Here is a 24,560-nt window from a genome sequence, read left to right as displayed (position 1 = left end):
AGTTTCGCGCCGGGTCCTCTCCGAAAACATATCGAAGGTAATTCGTTTTCTTGACTATCTATCTCTGCTCTTAACCCCTTCCAAATAATACTGTTGTGCCAGGACATGATGAATGTTTAATAGAGTCTTCCGTTAAAGTGCACAACATTAATACTGTAATAAGCAATCTCAATGCACGTAGAAAACCTAGGAAATACGGCATAAACTCCAATAATCTAATTAAAATCACTATTTTAGAGGAACAATGTATTAAAACTATAAAACAGATCACAGATTAAACAAAAATACACACAGAGCGGCTAATAATAATAATTTAGTTCCTATTCCAAATATCAATAGCACATAGTACTCATCTCTGCACCTCGAAACATTAAATATGGCACTATTAAATGTTAGAGCTTTAACTAACAAAACGTTTTTTATCAACGATCTTATTAGTGATAAAAAAATAGATCTTATTGCACTAAATGAAACATGGCTTAATTCAGACAGCGCAGTTTTAATCGAATCTGCCTCCGGATTACAGTTTTACTCATGCAGACCGCCAGGGAAAAGGGGCGGATTGGCTAACATTTACTCGAGCGATTAAAATGTAAAGATGTCAGTTTTGGTAAGTTCAAGTCCTTTGAGTATCTGCCATTGTTATTCATGGAGATTCTCAAGTTCTAGTACTATCCGTGTATAGACCTCCTAAATATAACGCGTCGTTTTTTGAGGAATTCTCTGACTTAATGTCAATTTTAATTACTAACTATGACACACTCCTAATAGTTGGCGACTTTAATTTTCATATAGATAATCAGTGTGATCTAAAAGTAAAAGAATTTATGAACCTCCTGGATTCTTTTGATTTGAGACAACTCATAAATCAGCCTACACATAAAGCAGGTCATACGTTAGACTTAGTGATTACTAAAGGACTGAAAGTTGATATAAAACAGATCATTGATATTGGTCTATCAGACCATTTTCTTCTACTTTTTAATATAGAAATAATGATAAAAAACACTCATGAGAAGCATATTGTTAAAAAACGCTTCTTTGACTCGGCAGCAGCTTTAAAACTTACAAACATTTTAAGCAATCAGTCCGTTTATAGTGCCAGCTATAATAGCGAGGATAATGTAAATAGTAAGGTGGAAAGATTTAATTCTAAAGTGAGAGCTGCTGTTGACATAGTTGCACCTGAAAAGACAGTGAAAAAATCTTCTAGCATTGTTATACCATGGAAGACCCAAAGAGTGTCTGATTTAAAGAGAACATGCCGTAGAGCTGAGCGTCAATGGAGGAAGACTAAACTTACTATCCACCACGAAATATTAAAAGTCAAAATAACAGAATACAATAACACTGTCCGTCTTGAGAGACGCTGCTATTTCTCAAGATTATAAATAACAATGCTAGTAATCCCAGAGTCTTATTTTCTACAATTGATCGCCTACTAAACCCAGGTAGCTCAAAGGAATGCCTCCTAAGTGCTTCCAGTGAAACCTGTGAGGCTGTCGCTGTATTTTCAATCAAAAATTAATGATATTAGAAATAACATAGTATATCTCCCCAACACTAAGGATCCTCCTAAACCCCAGCATCCTGTTATAAACAAATTAAACTCTTTCACTAGGATAGATTTACCTGATTTAAAGAAAATAATCTCTCAATTAAAACCCTCCACCTGCGTCCTTGACCCAATACCAACAAGGTTTTTCAAAGAAGTATCAGGCGTGCTAATTGATAATGTTCTTGACATAGTAAATTCGTCACTAGATACTGGGGTCTTCCCAGACTGTCTTAAGACTGCTGTAGTTAAACCCCTACTTAAGAAACATAATCTTGACCCCTCGCTCTTGAAAATTTTAGACCCATCTCTAACCTGCCTTCTTAAGTAAAGTTCTAGAGAAGGCAGTCATTATGCAGTTAAATGACCACCTAAATAAACATGCTATTCTTGATAAATTTCAGTCAGGTTTTAGAACAAATCACAGCACAGAAACTGCACTCGTTAAAGTAGTAAATGACTTGCGGGTAAATGCAGACAGAGGCCATTTATCTGTTCTCATCCTCTTAGATCTGAGTGCTGCATTTGACACCATTGATCACAACATTCTTAGAAATCGCCTTAGTCAATGGGTGGGCCTCTCTGGCAGTGTCTTAAATTGGTTTGAATCCTACCTGACAGGGAGAAACTTTTTTGTTAGTTGTGGGAATTACAACTCGAAGACACATGATATCCAATATGGTGTTCCACAAGGCTCTATCCTGGGTCCGCTGTTATTCTCAATCTACATGCTTCCGTTAGGTCAGATTATCTTGGGGCACAACGTGAGCTACCACAGCTATGCTGATGACACACAGTTGTACTTATCAATAGCTCCTGATGACCCTGATTCTATTGATTCACTAACAGAATGCGCCACCACCACCTACTCAAAGCTTCATGATGCTCCAACAATGATGGACGGATTAAAAGGCAGAAGTCTACGTGACCATCATCATCATCAAGCCCTTCCGTGAGAACCCTAAATCCAAAGAGGACTGTTTCATTTATGTTAGGTAGAATGCCCAGAGGGGACTGGGCGGTCTCATGGTCTGGAATCCCTACAGATTTAATTTTTCTCCAGCCGTCTGGAGTTTTTTTGTTTTTTCTGTCCCCCCTGGCCATTGAACCTGACTCTTATTCGATGTTAATTAATGTTGATTAATTTTGTTTTATATTTGTGTCTTTAATTTTTCTATTCTTTAATATGTAAAGCACTTTGAGCTACTGTTTGTATGAAAATGTGCTATATAAATAAATGTTGTTGTTGTTGTTGTTGTATGATGTACTATTTTTTGTTTTCAGACTGATGTAATACTTCATCTTTTTGTGCATATTTAATGCACGTTGCTTTGTATATCTATACTAATAAAAGGCAAAGCCCTCACTGACTGACTCACTCACTCACTCACTCACTGACTCATCACTAACTCTCCAAGTTCCCATGTAGGTAGAAGGCTGAAATTTGGAAGGCTCATTCCTTACAGCTTACTTACAAAAGTTGGGCAGGTTTCATATCGAAATTCTACGCGTAATGGTCATAACTGGAAGCTATTTATCTCCATTTACTGTAATGGAGTTGAGTTCGAAAGCCGTGGGGGCAGACTTTCGTGTGACATCATCACACCTCCCACGTAATCAAGTGAACTGACTGTCAACGCAGTGCGTAGAAAACTAGGAGGAGCTCAAAAAAGCGCTGAAGAAAACATGAATTATATAATTGAGAAGGCAGCGAAACAATAAGAAGCGAGCGAGTGACATATACAACCATATTCATGAGTGCTGCTACTTCGGAAACAAAGCAAGGTGTAAACCTAAAGTTTAAATTAAGTTCATAGACAGGCTGCCGCTGGCGTTTGTCATGCCCACGGGTAATGCAAGATACAAGTTTAATGAGAGGACGCAGGATATAAACGCGAGTTTTGATCACTTTGTAACTAAGTTAAAATTGCACGTGAAGGGCTGTGCTTATGCAAATTCCGAGACTGTGTTTGTGGGGGATTGACAGTTAAGGCGGGTGGGGGAGTCACGTCATCATCTCCCCTCCCATTCACCTCATTTCGCTCTGAGCTGAGCTCAGCAGCTAACGCACGCAGTGTTACGGAAGCGACTTTGTGACGCTGCCACCAAATACTCACAGAAAAATCCACAAGTTAATACACATGCTGTCTTTACAGTTTCTCCACACTGAATCCTCCAGGCACTACTTACAAAAGGTTACATTGACATTCGTGTTACATTATTTTTAAAATGTTTCCTTTTCTTTGCACAAGCACAGCTGAGAAGCTTCGATGCATATGTTCCATAAAGCATTAAAAAATCAAGCATTTAATCACACTTTGCAATACAAAGAAAGGGGAACTTCTGTCAATGCATGATTTCATGGTACACCGATTACATTGATTAGCGCTTCCCGATTCATTTTACCCTCGCACATCCTTGGTTTGAGAAGAAGTATGAAAAAATATGAGGTTAACACAGAAAAACAGATCACCAATTGAAGATTTATGAATAATCGATTTGCCATCAATAATTGTTTTGGTAAAGCCATACTCAGTGTATTCATTAGATGAACGGTAAAAAAGTAAGATTGAGGGGAGGGTGACTTATTGAGACACGCAGGGAAAACCACAATAGCACGCCGGCTCGATGTAGTGCGCGTCAACTCAATCTGAATTGCGCAATCACATTCGAAAAAATATATCTTTTCAAGTTCTATTTAGTCCATATGTGTCAAACTCAAGGCCCGCAGGCCACATCCGGCCCGGCGTGTAATTATATCCGGCCTGCAAGATCATTTTATATATTATTGTTATTAATGGCCCGGGGATGTGAAGTGCTAGTAACACAATAAACTACAGATCCCATAATGCAGCACTTCAGCTGCCTTGCTGAACACTTACCGCGTTAATCAAGTCTAGCTTATGATGCTGCAAGTTATTGCGAAGCTAGCCCACACGATGCCAAAGAGAAAAGTTGATTCTGAAAATAGAGCCTTTAAAAACTGATGGGAGGCTGAGTATATGTTTACTGACATTGCCGGTAAACCCGTGTGTCTCATTTGTGGAGCTAATGTGGCTGTAATTACAGAATTTAATCTAAGACGGCACTATGAGACAAAACATCAGGATAACCTGAAAGACCTGAATGCAATGCAAAAGATACAGAAAGCAGAAGAGTTAAAGAAGAATCTGACACTTCAGCAGACGTTTTTACCCGTGCATTATCACAAAGTGATTTCAAGTGAAGCTACTTTTATGGGAGACACAAATGCACCAGTGCAACTTGCCCCATTTTCCCAGTTTCCAAGTAATGTTGAACCAAGTCGGCACAACGGTGTTCCCAAATACGCACTTTGCTGATAAACTGAGCGCACTGCGCACTGAGCTCGCACGGCACTTTGGTGACTTTGAAGAACAAAAATAGAATTTTGAGTTGTTTCGCAACCCATTTGCCATCGATGAGGAAACTACACCTGTGCAGATTCAGATGGAGGTGATTGAGCTGCAGTGTAATGGCACACTGAAGGCAAAGTACGATACTGCACGGCCCGCACAGTTTATTCACTGCATTCCCGCAGAAATGCTCCAGCTCCGTCTACATGTGGCTCGAACCTTGTGCATGTTTGGTAGCACATATCTGTGTGAGAAGCTCTTCTCAGTGATGAAGACTAACAAAACAGCACACAGGAGTCGACCTCACTGATGAGCACCTGCAGTCCATCCTGAGAATCTCCACAACACAGAACCTCACAGCAAACAGAAACGAACTTGTTGCCAAAAAAAGATGTCAGGCGTCCAGCTCTGATAAAATGACATATGAGCAAAGACAACTGAATGATTTGATTTGTTATTGCTGAAAAGAACAAATTTTATTTATATTTCCAGGTTTTGTTATGCAGCATGTTCATATTTGAATTTGTATAATTTTGACAGGATATATTTTTATGGAGAGCAAAATCTTTTGGGATATTTAAAATCTAACTTTATTTTTTATATAAAATTACATAAGAGTAAAGAAATTTGAATGTTTGTTCTTTTAACGTTTACTTTATTTCTAACTTGTATAATTTAGACAGGATATATTTTTATGGAGAGCAAAATATTATAAGTTGTTTAAGGTTTGAGTTGATTTATTCACAAATAATATTCCTGTCTGTTTTTACCATTCCTACCAAAGATATTTCTGTCGACTAAATAAAAATTCCTTCTATTTAAAATTTAAATAGAACTTGAACAAATATGATAGTTCATAATATCCACGCAGACTTGCACATAAGAGCGGGAGTTATCCGTTTTAACAAGCAGCGTATTGCACTGATACGAAATAGCTGTGTGTTTATATATGTAGATATGTATGTATATGTATATATATGTTTATATATGTGTGTGTGTATGTATATATATATATGTATTTGTGTGTATATATGTGTGTGTATGTATGTATGTATGTATGTGTGTATGTATATGTATGTGTATATATGTAGATATATATATGTATGTATATATGTGTATATATATATGTGTATATGTATAGATATGTATATATATATATATGTTTATGTGTGTGTGTGTAAATATATATATAATATATATGACAACAACACTCATCACTCACAACAGTGACAAAACAATTACATTCACAATCATGTTACGTTATTTTCAAAATGTTTCCTTTTCTTTTTCATTGCTTCTTTAACACACTACTTTTCCTTTCTGGTATTTTGCTAGTCAATATATATATCCAGGAGGATTTCTTTTTCCCATTGAGATCTGATGTGTTTTCAAAGTGTTCCTTTAATTTTTTGAACAGTTTATATATATATATATATATATATATATATATATATATATATATATATATATATATATATATATATATATATGCAGTCTTTGGGGTGCGAGCAGCTGTTGCTGGGGGTGCGAGAATCCATGAAGGAAGAAAAATGAAAAACATTATTTGTACAAAATCTTTATTTATCCATTCCTAAATAATTAAATGGGCAGGCTATTTCATATTAGTGCAATACGCTGTTTGTTAAAATGGATGACTTCCGCTCTTATGTGCAAGTCTGCATGGATATTATGAACTATCATATCTGTTCAAGTTCTATTTAAATTTTAAATAGAAGGAATTTTTATTTAGTCGACAGAAATATCTTTGGTAGGAATGGTAAAAACAGACAGGAATATTATTTGTGAATAAATCAACTCAAACCTTAAACAACTTATAATATTTTGCTCTCCATAAAAATATATCCTGTCTAAATTATACAAGTTAGAAATAAAGTAAACGTTAAAAGAACAAACATTCAAATTTCTTTACTCTTATGTAATTTTATATAAAAATAAAGTTAGATTTTAAATATCCCAAAAGATTTTGCTCTCCATAAAAATATATCCTGTCAAAATTATACAAATTCAAATATGAACATGCTGCATAACAAAACCTGGAAATATAAATAAAATGTGTTCCTTTCAGCAATAACAAATCAAATCATTCAGTTTTCTTTGCTCATATGTCATTTTAGAGCTGGACGCCTGGCATCTTTTTTTGGCAACAAGTTCGTTTATGTTTGGTGTGAGGTTCTGTGTTGTGGAGATTCTCAGGATGGATTGCAGGTGCTCATCAGTGAGGCGACTCCTGTGTGCTGTGTTGTTAGTCTTTATCACTGAGAAGAGGTTCTCACACAGATATGTGCTACCAAACATGCACAAGGTGCGAGCCGCATGTAGACGGACTTTTTGTTCTTCAAAGTCACTAAAGCGCCGTGCAAACTCAGTGCGCTCAGTTTATCAGCAAAGTGCGTATTTGGGAACACCGTAGTGACGACTTGGTTTAACATTACTTGGCAACAGGGAAAGTGGGGCAAGGTGCACTGGTGCATTTGTGTCTCCCATAAAAGCAGCTTCACTTGAAATCACTTTGTGATTGTGCACGGGTAAAACGTCCGCTGAAGTGTCAGATTCTTATTTAATTATTCTGCTTTCTGTATCTTCTGCATTGCATTCAGGTTACCCTGATGTTTTGTCTCATAGTGCCGTCTTAGATTAAATTCTGTAATTACAGCCACATTAGCTCCACAAATGAGACACACGGGTTCAGTAAACATATACTCAGCCTCCCATCGGTTTTTAAAGGCTCTATTTTCAGAATCAACTTTTCTCTCCAGCATCGTGTGAGCTAGCTTCGCAATAACTTGCAGCATCATAAGCTAGACTTGATTAACGCGGTAAGTGTTCGGCAAGGCAGCTGAAGCGCTGCATTATGGGATCTGTAGTTTATTGTGTTACCAGCGCTTCATATACCCGGCCATTAATAACAATAATACAGTATATAAAATGATCTCGGGCCGGATATAATTACACGCGCCCTTGAGTTTGACACATATTTTTCAAATGTGATCGCGCAATTCAGATAGAGTTGACGCGCACTACAGCCTGCATGCCTCAATAAGTCATCCTCCCCTCGCTCTTACTTTTTTACCGTTCATCTAATGAATACACTGAGTATGGCTTTACCAAAACAATCATTGATGGCGAATAAAGTATCCATTATTCGAGTATGTAGATCGGGATATATATACACATATATACATATATACATATATATATACCCGCGTACGCAGCGGAGAAGTAGTGTGTTAAAAAAGCTAGAAAAAGAAAAGGGAACATTTTAAAAATAACGTAACATGACTGTCAATATACAGTATTTGTTTTGTGAGTGTTACTGAGTGTTGCTGTCATCAAGGATTTGATTATCATTATTTCTTTCAATCAGGTTCGTATTTGTAGGATGTGTTGTGTTCAAGTTACATTCCGTGTTTGTCAATCGTTGTAAAGATGACAGGTTTCTTTCATCGATTCGTTTCTTACTGCATCAATAAACAGCTCGTCTTCTTCTTTATCTGAGACCTGACACACTGCATGCACGGGTTTTTTTTACACTGTCTTCCTTTAGCGGACATTGACTTTTTCCACCGTGTGCTTTGTTTCCGCAGTAGCTGGATTTATGAATATGCTTTATGTATCAGACGCTTCATATTTTTGCTGCCTTTTCAATTGTGTAATTCGGTTTTGTTCAGCTCTTTGGAACTGTTGCTTTTATCTTTGCAATGCGTCAGTTCACGTGAGCCGCTCGGTGTACATGCATCGAAGGTTCCCAGCTGTGCTGGTGCCATCTCGTGCTATGTCCATGGCTGTATTTAATGTTACCTTAGTCCTGGCACTTAAAACTTTCTCTCGCAGTTTCGCTGAGTTTGTGTCAAACACCACCCTGACCATCTCATCTTCCTCTCCATAAACACAGTCCTTCACCCGTGAATATTTAGTGGGAGTTTGCTATTGGATTGCCGCTGACGGACGGCCTTATATGGGCAGGCACTAAATTACAAACGCCAGCGGCAGCCTGTCTATGAACTTAATTTAAAGTGTAGGTTTACATCGTGCTTTGTTTCAAGTAGCAGAACTCATGAATATGGTTGTATATGTCACTCGCCGCTTCTTATTGTTTCGCTGCCTTCTCAATTATATAATGCATGTTTTCTTCAGCGCTTTTTGGAGGTCTTCCTGGTTTTCTATGTACTGCGTGTTTACGTGAAGGCGTGATGATGTCACATGAAACTCCGCCCCCACGGCGTTCAAGCTCATCTCCATTACAGTAAATGGAGAAAAACAGCTTCCAGTTATGACCATTACGCGTAGAATTTCGATATAAAACCTGCCCAACTTTTGTAAGGAAGCTGTAAGGAATGAACCTGCCAAATTTCAGCCTTCCACCCACACGGGAAGTTGGAGAATTAGTGATGAGTGAGTGAGTGAGTGAGTGAGTGAGTGAGTGAGTGAGTGAGTGAGTGAGTGAGGGCTTTGCCTTTTATTAGTATAGATATAGACTGGGTAATGTGTTAGGAACGAAAGGATGCCACATCGTTTGATGGAAATGAAAATGATCAACCTACAGAGCCCTGAATTCAAAGACGCCCCAAAAATCAGATTGAAAAATTTATGTGGCAGGCTAGTCCATTTTGCCAAAATTAAATTGCAGCAACTCAAAATTGTACGCAGCACTTTGTATGGCCCCTGTGTTCTTGTGTACATGCCTGACAACATCAGTGCATGCTTCTAATGAGATGACATATTGTGTTGTGGGGGATCTCCTCCCAGATCTGGACCAGGGCATCACTGAGCTCCTGGACAGTCTGAGGTGCAACCTGGTGGCATTGGATGGACCAAAACATAATGTCCCAGAGGTGTTCTATTGGATTTAGGTCAGGAAAGTGTGTTGGCCAGTCAATGGTATCAATTCCTTCATCCTCCAGGAACTGCCTGCATACTCTCACCACATGAGGCCAGGAATTGTTGTGCACCAGGAGCCACTGTACCAGCATAGGGTCTGACAATGGGTCCAAGGATTTCATCCTGATACCTAATGGCAGCCAAGGTGCCTTTGTAAAGCCTGTAGCGGTCTGTGTGACCCTCCATGGATATGCCTCCCCAGACAATCATTAACCCACCACCAAACTGCTCATGCTGAATGATGTTACAGGCAGCATAATGTTCTCCATGGCTTCTCCAGACCCTTTCACTTCTGTCATGTGCTCAGGGTGAACCTGCTCTCATCTGTAAAAAGCACAGGGCACCAGTGGTGCATCTGCCAATTCTGGTATTCTATGGTGAATGCCAATCGAGCTGCATGCTGCTAGGCAGTGAGCTCAGGGCCCATTAGAGGACATGGGGCCCTAGGGTCACCCTCATGAAGTCTTTCTGGTTGTTTGGTCAGAGACATTCACACCAGTGGCCTGCTGGAGGTCATTTTGTAGGGCTCTGGCAGTACTCATCCTGTTCCTCCTTGCCCAAAGGAGCAGATACTGGTCCTGCTGATGGGTTATGGACCTTCTATGGCCCTCTCCAGCTCTCCTAGAGTAACTGCTTGTCTCCTAGAATCTCCTCCATGCCCTTGAGACTGTGCAGGGAGACACAGCAAACCTTCTGGCAATGACACGTATTGATGTGCCATCCTGGAGAAGTTGGACTACCTGTGCAACCTCTGTAGGGTCCAGGTATCGCCTCATGCTACCAGTAGTGACACTGACTGTAGCCAAATGCAAAACTAGTGAAGAAACAGTCAGAAAAGATGAGGAGGGAAAATGTCAGTGGCCTCCACCTGTTAAACCATTCCTGTTTTGGAGGTCATCTCATTGTTGCCCCTCTAGTGCATCTGTTGTTAATTTCATTAACACCACAGCAGCCGAAACTGATTAACAACCCCCTCTGCTACTTAACTGACCAGATTAATATCCCATAAGTTTCATTGACTTTATGTGATACTCTGATTAAAAAGTGTTCCTTTAATTCTTTTGAGCAGTATATATATATATATATATATATATATATATATATATATATATATATATATATATATATATATATATATATATATATATGTATATATGTAGATATATATGTATATATATTTATATATGTGTGTGTGTGTATATGTATGTGTGTATATGTAGATATATATATGTATATATATGTGGATGTATGGGTATATATGTATGTGTATATATATATGTGTATGTATATATGTGTGTGTGTGTATATATATATGTGTATATGTATATATATATATGACAGCAACACTCATCACTCACAACAGTGAGAAAACAATTACATTTACAATCATGTTAAGTTATTTTCAAAATGTTTCCTTTTCTTTTTCATTGCTTCTTTAACACACTACTTCTCCACTGCGAAGCACGGGTATTTTGCTAGTAACATATAAAAGCAAAAATTGTGGCATAAATCATAACCTATTGTTCAATAAAATTAACAGAGGCAATGGAACGTGTATTATTATTCTTTGTGAACAAATATAGAACTACATCTACAAAGTACAAAGTATCAATAAAGTCAAATATATACAACATATGAGAGCAAGAACAGAAACGTGGCTCATGGATATTATCTACAGGACCATTCTGCGGTTACTCTTGGCAAATTCTGAAATAAATTAATCCATGTCGCTTTCTGTGATGTTTTTCTCATGTGCCAGAATGACTACATTTCTCTTCCTTGAATGCAGCATTGTTGCGGAGTGGAGTGAGAATGCGGTTCAAAGTAGAGAAAGAGCTTTTGCATGCGTCTGAAGACACACGAATGATGAGTGCTGTGACATATAGCGAATGCAACATAGGAAAGGCCTCTTTGTACTGCTAAATGCATTTGCACGCTTCACAGAGATTAGCATCAGCTGGCAGTTTATTGATCAACATTGCTTTTGCCACAGCAATTTCATTTTGCAAGCTCATGTTGTTTTGCTCTGTGCCTGCAAGTGTCTGAAGAGGTTTCAGGAGAGAATGATCAAGAAATAATTCTGATTTTTGCAGGAGAAGCGATGTGACCCTCAATAATTCAACATTTCTCTGACAGAATCTTGTCTCCATTTCCACAATAGCTCTATCTAGAATGCTGAACATAGCCCTTCTAAAAGTCTGATTAGGAGCAATTTGTTCATCAGAGTCACCATGCCTGAGCGTAGACACAACAATACTATCATCAAGCTGTGAATTAACTTTCCGTTTCCTTTTGAGCGAATTGGTAGGCCTACTTTCACACTGAGAGAAATTATCCTCCAAGAATGAGCTGCATCTCATCTCCGTCAGTGTGGCCAGTGACACTGTCACCACCTCCTCTCCCCAGCCATACACAAATCCACTGCATGTGCCTGTAGAATTGCATTGGCTGGTTTCAGCACACCAAGCACATGAAGGAGGAATTTTCCTGTATTGAAGAAATTCTGCTTTTTAATTGGGTCAGAAGACCACATGCCTCTATGCAAATGTCAAAAGGGGCAGTGCTAGCTTCTGCTACCTCTGAGAGAAGCCCCCTTATAGCTTCCTCATTGTTGACTTTGTGACATCATAATGACTGGTCCATCGTATTTCTAGAAGTCTTTTCAGTGTGGGTGTATTCTATGTCTGTGAAACATAATGTCTGTGACTAAATGTGTTCAATGAATTTGACCAGTCAAAGAACTTCTTAGCCAGAGGTTCTGATCCCATTGCATGTATCACTGCTAAATGGAGCTGGTGGTTGTAGCAGTGTACATATGGAATGTACTTACCAACTTTGTTTTGTAACAAAGCCTGGACACCATCCCTTGCCCCAGACATGACAGAAGCACCATCAAAACACTGCACACTAAATTGTCTGGGCTGTGACCTAGCTCAGAGAGATGTGACAGAATTTGGTTACAAATATATTCAGCATCAAACTGATTCAATTCAATTAAGCCAATCAGGTGTTCTTCAGGGATGGAGTTCTGGACAAATCGAATCACCACAGACAAATTCTCAGTGTCACAGCAATCCCTGGCATCGTCACTTTTAATGCAAAGTCCAGGAGAGTCTGCTTTTTCATATTTGGTCCTGATATCTTTTACCACCATTTTGGCAAAAGTCTCAATTATTTCATTTTGAATTACATTGGATGTGTATTTGCGTTGTCTGGGATGTATTTTACAATTTCTGCAAGTTTGGCATCTTTTTATATTGTGTAATCAAAGAAGTTAGGAAAAGTCCGTCCTCCCCACCTTCGTGATTGTGACCACGCAAAGCCAGTTCATTGACTGCAAGGAACTGAACGGCCTCCCCAATGCTTTTCACATAATATCTGTTCTTTTCTATCTGGATTGGACCCAGTAGTTGAACTATGCTTTCACCCGTCTCTTGCCATGCAGACATGGCTCTGACGTGCGGGATACTACTGTAGATGCATGTTTGTGGAAGCCGCCACCGTCTTTTTCTAGAGCTTTTTATTAGTGTAGCCGTGTTTGGTGAATATGTCCTCGCGGTCCGAATTGGAAACATTAAATTTGCGGCAGGCAAAGCAAAAGCTGGCATCACGGACAACAGAATATTCACGCCATGGTCGAGACAGATACCAGCTTGCACTAAAACATCTGAGTGTCTTTCCGAATGTGCACTTGGGATAATTAATTAAAATGGGCTGGGATGGGCTAGCCATATTTAAGTCAGGCAGTCCGGACTGCATATTTTGTTGAAGGCAGAGGTTTGGAGTACCCGACATGGGCGCAGAGCTGGAGGATTGTGTAGGCTTATCTATATCTTTTGGAGTTTCAGTTACCGACGTGGGTGCGCTGTGCTGCGTGTCTGCTTTTTAATAAGCCACCTATGCATAGCCTTTGGTGTTACCAACCAGAAAATAAAAGAAGAATGGAACGTATACGCTGTTTTAATTAAAGAATGCGGTCAACAGGTTCAAAACGTGCTGCAAAATGTGGGGCGAAGTAAACTGTGAGCAGCACGGTGCCTGTCTAATCGGAAAGCAACTCAGTTTTGAAAATCAAATGTTATTCTTCTTCAGAGTTTTCACTGAACAGACAGAACATTTCGCAGGGTGGGCACGGCTTGTCGCTGGGGGGACAGTGCCCTAACCCCAGCCCAACCCCCCCGTGGTCACGCCTCCGGTTGTTCTGGGAATAATCTGGTTTTATAGCATATATAATAAAGTGTATTTTAGTGCTAACATTATCATAAAAAAAATTTAGAGAAGCAACAGCAAAAATATCACTGATGATGAAGAAGCTGAAAATAATTAAGCAGCCCTAAATCATTTGCTTGGATGATTTATTCTTTGATTGCATGATGACATTCATTTTATTACAGTTACCACCAGTAAGCAGCATAAACACAAATACACCCACGGTACAATCAAGACTGGCCAGCTGCTATCATTTACATGTAGCATTCAATACAAAATAATGTCCACTGAAAGCAGAAAACAGAAAGGCAACTAAAATAATGACAAATGACTATTTTTCCAGCTGCAATAACTAAATGTTCTGTAAGAAGCAGTTCTAGTTTCAGCAGCTAGACACCTTGTATTTTTACTTCAAAGTCTGTACATGAAGACACTTCATCCCCATGTTTTTTGTTTAGCCTAGACCTCAAAGTTGCTTTGCCATCATCTGTGCCCTTTATTGAAATTCAGAATCCAATCAGAATTCTTGGTGAGTAAGCAAGTTGGTGATAAACCTCCACATTGCACTAAATGTCACCTTTCATCAGTTTAAACCAACCATCCAACTCTCTGTCCCAGGCAATGTTTTCACCCATGTCCTCCTTGCAAGATTGTCGCCAGTACTCATGGCCACCCACAGACCTTAACAGTTCAGGTTTTACAAGAGGGCATTCAACTATGGGTTCTATTTTGCCCTTAGGCTCCTGTCTGAGATACACAAGGAGATCATCTTCCACTGTATATTGCTTATGTTTTATCAGAAGACAGATTTTGATTCTGTCAGCAGTCAAGTTTTGTGGAAAGCTCTACAAGGGATTGGTACTCCGATGCTTCTCCTTATCCCAGCGTTTCTCAACCTTTAAGTATTTGCAACCTGAGTTTTCATAACAGTTTTAATTGTGCCCCTCTAATGTTTTTTTGAAAGGAGCCCACTAATACCAATTTGTTTTTTTTTAATTAATGATATAGCATAGATGCATACTGTATTTTATAATACCTACTTAACTTTTATCGACATTTATCTAACTCTATATTTATTTTTCTAGTATCAGAATGTAGTTTAAGTTAATTTGTTTCCTTTTCTTTTTTTCACATCTTCACGCCCCCCTTTTTGTTACTTCATGCCCCCCTGGGGGGCCTGCCCCACAGTTTGAGAACCACTGCCTTATCCTTAGCAATGAACTACATCACGACATCCTTGTCAGAGTAAGTGTAAATGGCAATGTCTCTGAGAAGTTTTCAACCCCTTGTTGAATCAAATACTGCTGTGTCCTAGCCCCTACTCTATATTCTTTAGTAGAGCCATACTCTGGTTTCTTGAACAAGCATAACAGAGCAACAACATAAATATTTTAATATCCATAAAAATATCTATCAATATAGATATTTTCAATATCTCTAGAGATCTCTTAACCATCATGATTCAGAGCAATCCTGCCTCAGACTATATGTTTCTTGGCAGAATACCAAACTTCAAAATATGGAGGCTGGAAAGTATGCAAGGGATATTCAATTTTGGCCAAAAAGTTAAAGGCTGTCACCAAGTTTACCTATCTGGGAAAAGAGCTGCAATCCAGTGGTAGGTGTATCCCTGATGCTAAAACATAGAATTGGTCTGGATGCTACTGCCATGAGGTCCTTCCAGAAATTCTGGCAGCAGCAGATGGTCTAAGTCAGCTCTGAAGTCAGAGTTCACCAAACATTCTTTTACCTATACTGCTGTATAACTCTGAATCCTAGACATTGCTACAGTACCTCATGACATACAAAGACTTCAGTCCTTTCATATGTGGTGTAAATGTCAAATTATCTATAACCAATGGTTTAATCTAGGGTTGCATGGTATATTATTACTGGTAAAGTACCAAACAAACAAAATTCTAAAAAGTAATGTACTAGCAATGTGGAATTTTTGGAACCAGAAGTAAACATCAGCTTTGTTCTCAGTCAACAACTCCACTTAACCTTGACATTTATTATTGCAGTTATGGAAAAACATTCATTTTATAGACCTCACAAATTGAAAGTAGATGTATCAATGTGATCAAAACTTCTAGGGAGACCAGCCCCATTGCTTTCATGCCCATCCATCCATTATCCAACCCACTATATCCTAACTACAGGGTCACAGGTGTCTGCTAGAGCCAATCCCAACCAACACAGAGCGCAAGGCAGGAAACAAACCCCAGGCAGGACACCAGCTCACCGCAGGGCACACACACACACACCAAGCACACACTAGGGACTATTTAGAATCGCCAATGCATGCAACCTGCATGTTTTTGGACAGTGGGAGGAAACCGGAGTACCCAGAGGTGACCAGGAAAAATCAATGAGGCTTGAGTAAGATGGAGTTGGGATTTGTTTGTATACACTTTGGTGCTGGTACTGAGCTTCAAACGCTGCTATCAATACTGAAGTCGAATGTTTAGTGCCGATCCAAACTTGTTTGACCTCATGTGGAATTTACTGATCATGTGGGGTTGGAACTCATTGTAGCCATAATTTCCTGAAGTCCACTTGCACCTTTTTGTCGATCAGCTGCCACAAATGTTCCACCCCAAGTTATAGAGCATTAGCTTTGTGGACCTTAGCATGTGCTGTTGCACAACAGCAAGAGACACATATACAGAATGTCTGGGAAAGACCTCAAAACCACCCACAGTGCACATGAATCCAACAAATTCAAGATTGTATTCTCTCCACTGTTTTGAATGAATGGAATTTTGTTGATAATCACAGCCCTAATAGATCAGCACAAGCCTTGAAAGTTAATGTATTTTGATTGATTAATTTCATTCTTATCTACAGTATTTAACACTCCTGCTGGACAATTTGCACTAACTACAATTTTTGATCCTTACATAAGAACTTTGTGTACAGATAATGTTTAACTGAAAAAGCACAGTTCTCCAAGCCTATTTTGTTCACAAATGTATCCATTGTTAAATTCCCATTCACCAGAGTAGACTGAGTAGTGTTGACACGTTGTTAATAAAATCTAGACATAAAAATGCAGAATGAGAGGAATAATGAGAATATGAGATAAACAATGGGTACGACAGGTGAAGTGAATAATATTGATTATCTCATTACAATGGCACCTGTCATTGATGGATAAGTGAACAGTCAGTTCTTGAAGGTGATATGTTGGAAACAGGAAAAATGGAAAAGCATAAGGATCTGAGCAAAGAAGATACGAGTCACCTGGCGTGAAATGATTTACTCCATGAGAGTTCATTGGTTGAGAGACAGTTTTAGGTGTGCAAGAGTCTGCTCTCACCATATTGAAGGGAGGGCCAACAGAAGAAGAAGGGGAATAAATTGACTTGTGTCAAAAAATGTAAACAAGTTACAAAACCTTTCAAAATGTATCCTTGAATTTTTAGGAACAATATGATGAGTGTTTGATCCCCCTAATTGTTCAAGATTAAAACAAGCCATAAAGAAATCCCTTCTGCTGCTTTAACCTTTTTTACAGTCTGAGGGAAAACTATTTATTTCAGTAGCTCTTTCTGGTGCAATCCACTGTCACCGTTTTCACCTGTTCTGCTGGTCTGAGTTGTGGCATGTGCTATGACTTGCAGTGCTAATCAAAGGAGCTTTAGGGACTGAATATTCTCAACTTATTTGTCAGATAAGTGTGGCCTATGAGGACTGTGAGCATCCAAGAGTAAAATTTCATGTGATAACTACCAGTGGGAGAATATGGAGAAACCCTGACTTCTCACTTCAACTTTTTAAATAACATTTATAAAACAAACAATACCTCTGTCCATCCTTCCATCCACTAGTCGGAAATGGCATTGTATTGTGGTGTTACATTTGAAATCTTGCTTCGTCCGCATAATGTTTTTCCTTTACAACTTCAAACAAGAACACATTTTTATTACTTTTTCCTATGGTTTGAGTAGCTTTCTACCTGAAACTACTGTGCATGGAAAGATTAATTCAATTCACAAGTCCTTCTTGTGAGAATGTACAGGCAGACTGGTAAACTCATTTGTTTAAAGCCAGAGTTTCTTATTTAAAAAAAAAAAATCAAAAAAATAAAATATTCATGCATATGCTGTATACATTACTTAAAATCATTTTCAACATCCTGTTGGCATTTACAGATTTTCACTGCATGTTGGAGAAACAGTAGCTAATGAAAAAATGACTTGTATAAAGAGGGCAAAAGATTATACAGTATATAAAAAATGTGCATGTTTGGTAAGCCTAGATTTCTATTCTATCTTGTGAAAAGGAAAACATAGTGCAGTGCAATCTAAATAAAGAAGAGCAACTGTGATGAGACATTTGCAATGGATTTATTCTGGCAAAGCTTCACAAGTGTCCGATACAGTATGTCATGTTCCATCCTCCCCTTGTTAATACTGCTGATGTAGTAAGTGATAGATATGAACACAACACTCTCTGCTGATGTGGAGCCTACATGTATACTGCAAATGGCCAAGAGACATGAAAACATGAACATATTACAAAAGAATAGAAATCCAAAGACACATTTTCTTTTTCCATCATGTTTCAGAAAATCGATGTTCTTCTATTTTGAAGAACATAATAATAAAAAAGAAAAAAATGAACATCTTTAAAGAAATAGAAAGGGATCATCATTTGGAGAAGATCTCTTAAAATTGGAGACAACATAAACACACACACTTGCACCCTGCTTGGGGTTTGTTTCCTGCCTTGTGCCCTGTGTTGGCTGGGATTGGCTCCAGCAGACCCCCGTGGCCCTGTAGTTAGGATATATTGGGATGGATAATGGATGGATAAACACATACACAAAAAATGCTTCTCTGCTTTAACTGTCTGTTAGAACACTTGCACCACAATGCACAGGAAATCACAACCTCTTCTCTTAATAGCATATTGGGTCTCACAGTGAGATGAGGTAATGGCAACCCAAGGAAGGCAATATTTCAGCATTATAATGTGCTAGAATATTGTAAGCAGCGCAGAGTTTACAAAGCAACATTAACAGTGTACAAGACTGTGAAGAATGCAGGGTATGAGCAAGGAAGAAAGACTAATAAGAGATGAATAGGTGACATTTTTAATTATTTAGACTTAATGAAAGGTGGATGCCAGTTGCATAACTAATTAAGTTAACTATTTAAGGATGGTTTGAATCAGAATTAGTAAATAGTATGTTAAATTAAAATATATTAAATGGTAGACTAATGGAAGATGTTTACCTTACAGTGTAGCTGAAAGAAGCTGATTGGGTACCTTCATGTCTGTATTATTTTGTACATAAAGAATACCAACTGGACATCTGTTTTAGGCCAAGTTTACATTTATTTAAAAATGAACACACACAGACAATTGTCAAAATAATTTATCTAAATAAAAAAATCAATAGTAATAATTTCTGACTCAATGAATTTGTTTACTGAGGCATCTTAAATAATCATTTAAACATCACACATTGCCTGATTGCCATGACACACTTTTAGATGCTGAAATTAGTCAGTGCATAAAAAATAATTTTTGCTTTAACTTGTATAAAAGGCACATTAGAAAAGCAGCACATCTCATGTTTTATGAAGTATCAAAAGCAAATCAGGAAGATAAATGTTTATCACACACTCATGTGGTTGTGTTGTGGCTTAGTACATGGATCGCCATCTTGATAATTCTGAACTGCACAAACACAGTAAGTTCCTTATTTCAAGGCAAATCAAAGGTTGCTGATAAGAATTTTATCCTACTGCATATACAAAATCTGTAGCACTTTGTTATAGGAAGAAATGAATCTGATACTGCTGGGTTTCCTGCTTTAGCAGAATTTGTAGCATTCTGTTGCAAAAGTCATCTTAACTCATTTTTCACTGCTAAAATATTGGGATCATTTGCTGTGTTCCACTAAACAGAAGTTAAAACAAGAACTATATATGTTGTGTTTTATCTGTCTAACTTATGAGTCAATATGGTGGAAATATCTAGTGTCTGGCCACATTATTGAAGCAAATACCTTGCTGTCTTCTACAATATGAGTTGATGAGATGCTTAAGAAATGTACCTAATTTTACCTAATTAAATTGAGAAATTGACCTCTACTCATGTATAAACATTATATTCTACTATATTATTATTATTATTATTCTGTTATATCATGTGCTATATGTGGAGCACAGCAGGACAGTGGCTGGTATTGTTGTCTCTCAGGGTTCTCCAATTTTTTTCCACAACCTAAGGACGTAGATGTGTATTTAACTTGTAAGTATTAATTGACACAAATCGAATGTGTGTTTGCGTTCTGCCATGAGCATGGTGATGCGACAATTGGCTTTAATACCCTCCAAACGTAAAAAAAAAATTGATTAACCAAGTTTATAATGCGGACAACATTAAAGTAATAAGAAATAATAAATATTTCACAATTATATTTTATTTATAGTTTAGAATTTCCCAAACGTTAACCCATTACACTCATTTTCTCAAATAGCATCCAAATAATTTGTCTATTTGATCCTATGGTGTTTAATTAAATATTAGTGATAACTGCAGTTGCTTCAATCAGTCAAATAACTATTATTTTGAGTCACTTTTAATTTCCTTTACTGTGCCTATTTCATCTCTACAAATATCAATAAATAAAGTGTTCCTAAATTGTAGCTGCTAATGCATTTTGCTGCCTTTCGTGCTAACTAAGCTTTGCACAACACAGATCAATGTCCTTCCAGTGATAATTTGTCAAGAAAAGGTAAAGATGATCTGGTGAGTGCCACTCTTCTCGTTGCACTTGAGACACTTCAGAACAAACGTTTACACAAATATGTCAGCAAATATGTTTAATGGTTATGCTTCAATAAAACATATATGCCTCCCCTGTGTGCAGTAAACCCACTCTTTGCGTACACTTTGATTGGTCATTGCTAAGCACAGCAAATCCAATGCCTTGTGCATCTTTTTGCATATAATACGTACCCCGTTATAAATACAAGGTTCTTATTTGTTGAGTTTCAGCTGGTAAATATTAAAATAAGCATGCCTATAAAGCAAAAGATTTCCACATTTCCAGTTAAAGCTCTTCTTGGTGTTAACAAAATGTCTGTTCTGGGGGGTTGCTGTTATTTCCTTCTTAACTCCGCATACTCCGTCACTGTGTTTGATTGCACTTGAGGCTGTTTGCTAATATTGGCATACTGAGTGTTGGGATCAGCGTTCTGTGTGGTTTTTCTGTCTCCTGGCTCCTTCAAAAATGTGGGGGTTGTGTAGACCAAAGCATCCTAAAAAGACAAAAATAGATGTAAACATACATAGTGGCAATTGAATAAGAGAATCAATTATGTTATGTATAACAACATAAATGCTTTATGATTACATTTTAAACCCCTTTTTCAATAAAAGTAAATTGGTCAACCACACTTAAGAAAATATCTATAAACAGGATTTAGTTTACCACCAAATCTAATTTCCTTGTTCTATTAAATAAAGCCAACAATTTCTATGACTCTCTTTACCTAAAAGGTATAATTAAAACCAACACTACATGGCATACAATTTCAACACAAAATGAAAAGTTTCAAAAATACCCACACATTCTAGTATAAGGGATTGCTCATTGGTCTACTGTAGTATTTAAAGAGAGGCAGAAGGCCCAATGATTTAGGATGGTGCTGTCAGAGCTGGTGGTTTGTACTGAACATGTTGTTTGTTACTTCATTATTTGTCCCTATTAAAATTGTGAGAAACATAATGATCAACTTTAACTAACCCTGTCCCTTTCAAATTTTACTCTCAGCATCCATCCAGCATGTGTTGCCACTGCAACCTTCATCAAGTTTATCCTTGTCATGGAATGAGACAACAGACAAGCTGAATAAGATGGAATAAGACTATTTGGTGATTATACCACAAGTGTATATGATGCATTATTGTGGAGTGTCCAGATGAGGTTGACCATGCAGTTTCTTTATAGGTCAGCCACACTTTAACTTTACTTGCTTCAAAAGACCATTGATCTTCATTTGATTTAATATCTTTGGTAACTTTTTAAATGGAATTTTTTTATTTTCCTTTACACTCTTGTCAAGTAAGAATGTATTGTATCTTCACACAGTTTTATTTCTTTTTCATTAAAAGCTTTTAACATCAGTTTATTAAATTGATAGTTCTTAAATTTTACATCTGGTAGAGATTGATACAAATCCATTACTGTTTGATCTTTATAATAACTGTGTCTGCTTTCTTCAAAGTTGACTGTGTAAGAATAAGTTGAGTAAAACCAAATGGGGTCTCTGGACATTGTCCTTTATTAATAATCTCAATGTACAGTGTGGCAGGCGGCCAGGGTCCATGTCCGGCCGGGACACCCCTGCACTCTATATTCAGTGGGAGCAGCCCTGGATGGTGCAATACCTCCCCTTGGACGCTAGATGGCCGACCCCCTGGGTTGGAGTGGTGCCTTGGTTCCTCGCAGGGCTCCAAGGGAATTGGAGTTGGGTGCAGCCCTGTTGGGTCCTGCAGGCACTGCTAGGGGGTGCTGCAACTGGGACTCCTGAGCCCGTATGGGCAGCATATTCACCACACCCAGAAGTGCAGCCGGAACTCGGCAATCAAGCACCTGGAGCACTTCCAGGTGAACTACAAAAGGACCCAGCTCAAGGAGCCAGAATCGGGAGGAGGAGGACGAGGTTGCCTGGGAGGAGTGGTGGAGGAAGAAAAGAATTAGTGTGATTTCTGTGTTGCTGTTTTTGAGACCGTGCTGTGGCTGGAGAACATGGGGAAGATGTGCCCCAATGCTGAAGAAGAATAATTTTGTGTTTTATTTTTACATGTGCTTCCGTGTCGGGTCGGGCTCCTATATAGCGCCTGTTCACAACTGTTTCATTTAAAAGAAATCGAACACTTTAAAGGAACTTATTTAAAGCAAAACAGCCAAACATACTTCAATGTCAAATACATGAGATTAAAAGGAAAATAAATGTTAAGATATTACCTCAGGTTTTGCTGTTGGACCTGAAATGAAAGCAGAAGGGTGGTGAGAGATCTTTAAGATTTCATTCAGGTGCCAAGATGGCTACAGCAGTGTATGCAAAACATCTTTGTACTTCAATATATATATCCAGGTCATCATCAGACAAAATATTTAGTGAAATCATTTTCACCAAAACAGAAAGTCTACTTTTTAAGTTCAAAAACTTCAATGTAAACTAAACACTAAACAAGGTTCCATATACTCAGAAATATTACAGCCAAGTACATAATAAACAAAACACCACACTCGTTACATGAAAGTGTAGAGGAGATGTGACACTTTTTATTATTCTTTGTTAGCTGTACACATGCTCCTATTTCTGTTACATAACTCATAGTAATACTGCTGCATTTAATTGTATTAAGGTATACAAAAGCACTGCCAAAATGAACAAAATTATTAAGTGGAATTAGTGAATTTCATAAATTAAGCTAAGTAAACAAAAAGTTTGTTTTTAGTATAAAGGATGAATAATGGGCATAATAATTTGACAACAATACATTACAAACTAAATTAAATGGTTAAATATCAATTCAATTTTCACAAATTAAATGTTTTCTTTCAGAAAAAAAAAATATTGAACTAGTTCACCTTTGTAGGTTTGTTTTTATGAATTATAAAAGCAAAAATCAATACTTACTGCTGGACTTAGAAGAACCTGCATTGCTCCTAAATGAATAATAATAAGTGTTACAGGTTTTATAAGTTCAAATGTGCATATGTTAAAAATGCATTATGTGCATAAATAATGTTATCAATGGAGTTAAGTAGTTACTAAAATAAAGTAATTTGTTAAAATTACTAATTACTTCTTTCCCAATTGTAATGCCATTATTTCCTTGAAAAAGTAATCACATTACCAATTACATTGGTTTTAAGTTACTCTCTAAACCCATGCAGATATGTTCCAATGAAATAGTACACGATGACCTCAGTTCTTTCATAAACAATATGATTTATGTTAACAATGTGCAACTTTTAAAAAATATGACCCAAAGATCTTTAGTTCACAAAAAGAATTATTTATAAATAAATAATAAAATAAAACAGACTTAACCACCTGAACACCATTTGGTAACTGGTAATTTTTTCCAGTGTAGTAGCCTGCAGACATATACACTTATTGTTTGGGTTGTGTCACCTTCCTGCAGTCATTATTGTGTAACACAATACATTTTACAACACATGATGCATATAGCATTTTCATTTAATTAGCTGTCAAAAACTTTTTTTGCATCTGTAAAAAAAGCTCTTTGATTAAGATGCTGTACATGACCATGAATAAAAATATTTATGCAGCTAACGGTAATTTATAAACATTCTCAGAATCACACCACAGTTAATTTCGCTCTATGTCTCCCCTAAAGTAGAACTACGTTCCCTTCATTAGTCATATTGTTTCATCATTTTGTAAACTTGCATAGATTCTTTCTTTCAAAGTAAAACTCATAATCTTTATTTCTTAATAAAGACAAAGTCAACCTTAGTACAA

The 24,560-nt window shown here is 37.6% G+C and overlaps 1 protein-coding gene and 1 long non-coding RNA gene across 4 annotated transcripts in view; one reads left to right on the top strand and one right to left on the bottom strand.

Moving 5' to 3' along the window:
• LOC120541791 lies at positions 1-22,185 on the top strand. Its single transcript, XR_005636076.1, has 2 exons — positions 1-37; positions 21,833-22,185. It is a non-coding gene; the product is annotated as an uncharacterized LOC120541791 (long non-coding RNA).
• The window catches only part of LOC120541790 (carcinoembryonic antigen-related cell adhesion molecule 6-like), a 44,548-nt gene continuing 39,188 nt past the window's right edge, over positions 19,201-24,560 (bottom strand). For 2 of the 3 annotated variants that reach the window (XM_039773722.1, XM_039773723.1), the window contains 3 exons: positions 23,709-23,737; positions 23,030-23,049; positions 19,202-21,317 (listed from right to left, as the gene is read on the bottom strand). In XM_039773722.1, the coding sequence (XP_039629656.1) occupies positions 21,159-21,317; positions 23,030-23,049; positions 23,709-23,737 (208 nt within the window). In that variant the 3' untranslated portion in view covers positions 19,202-21,158. Of the gene's footprint in view, positions 21,318-23,029; positions 23,050-23,708; positions 23,738-24,560 lie in introns of all 3 variants that reach the window. The other variant, XM_039773721.1, reaches the window with a different exon arrangement.

This window comes from Polypterus senegalus, chromosome 12 (assembly GCF_016835505.1).
Source record: "Polypterus senegalus isolate Bchr_013 chromosome 12, ASM1683550v1, whole genome shotgun sequence".
NCBI classification, from domain to species: domain Eukaryota; kingdom Metazoa; phylum Chordata; class Cladistia; order Polypteriformes; family Polypteridae; genus Polypterus; species Polypterus senegalus.
The sequence above is the reverse complement of the archived record's forward strand: the minus strand, read 5'-3'. Positions and strand labels throughout refer to the sequence as shown.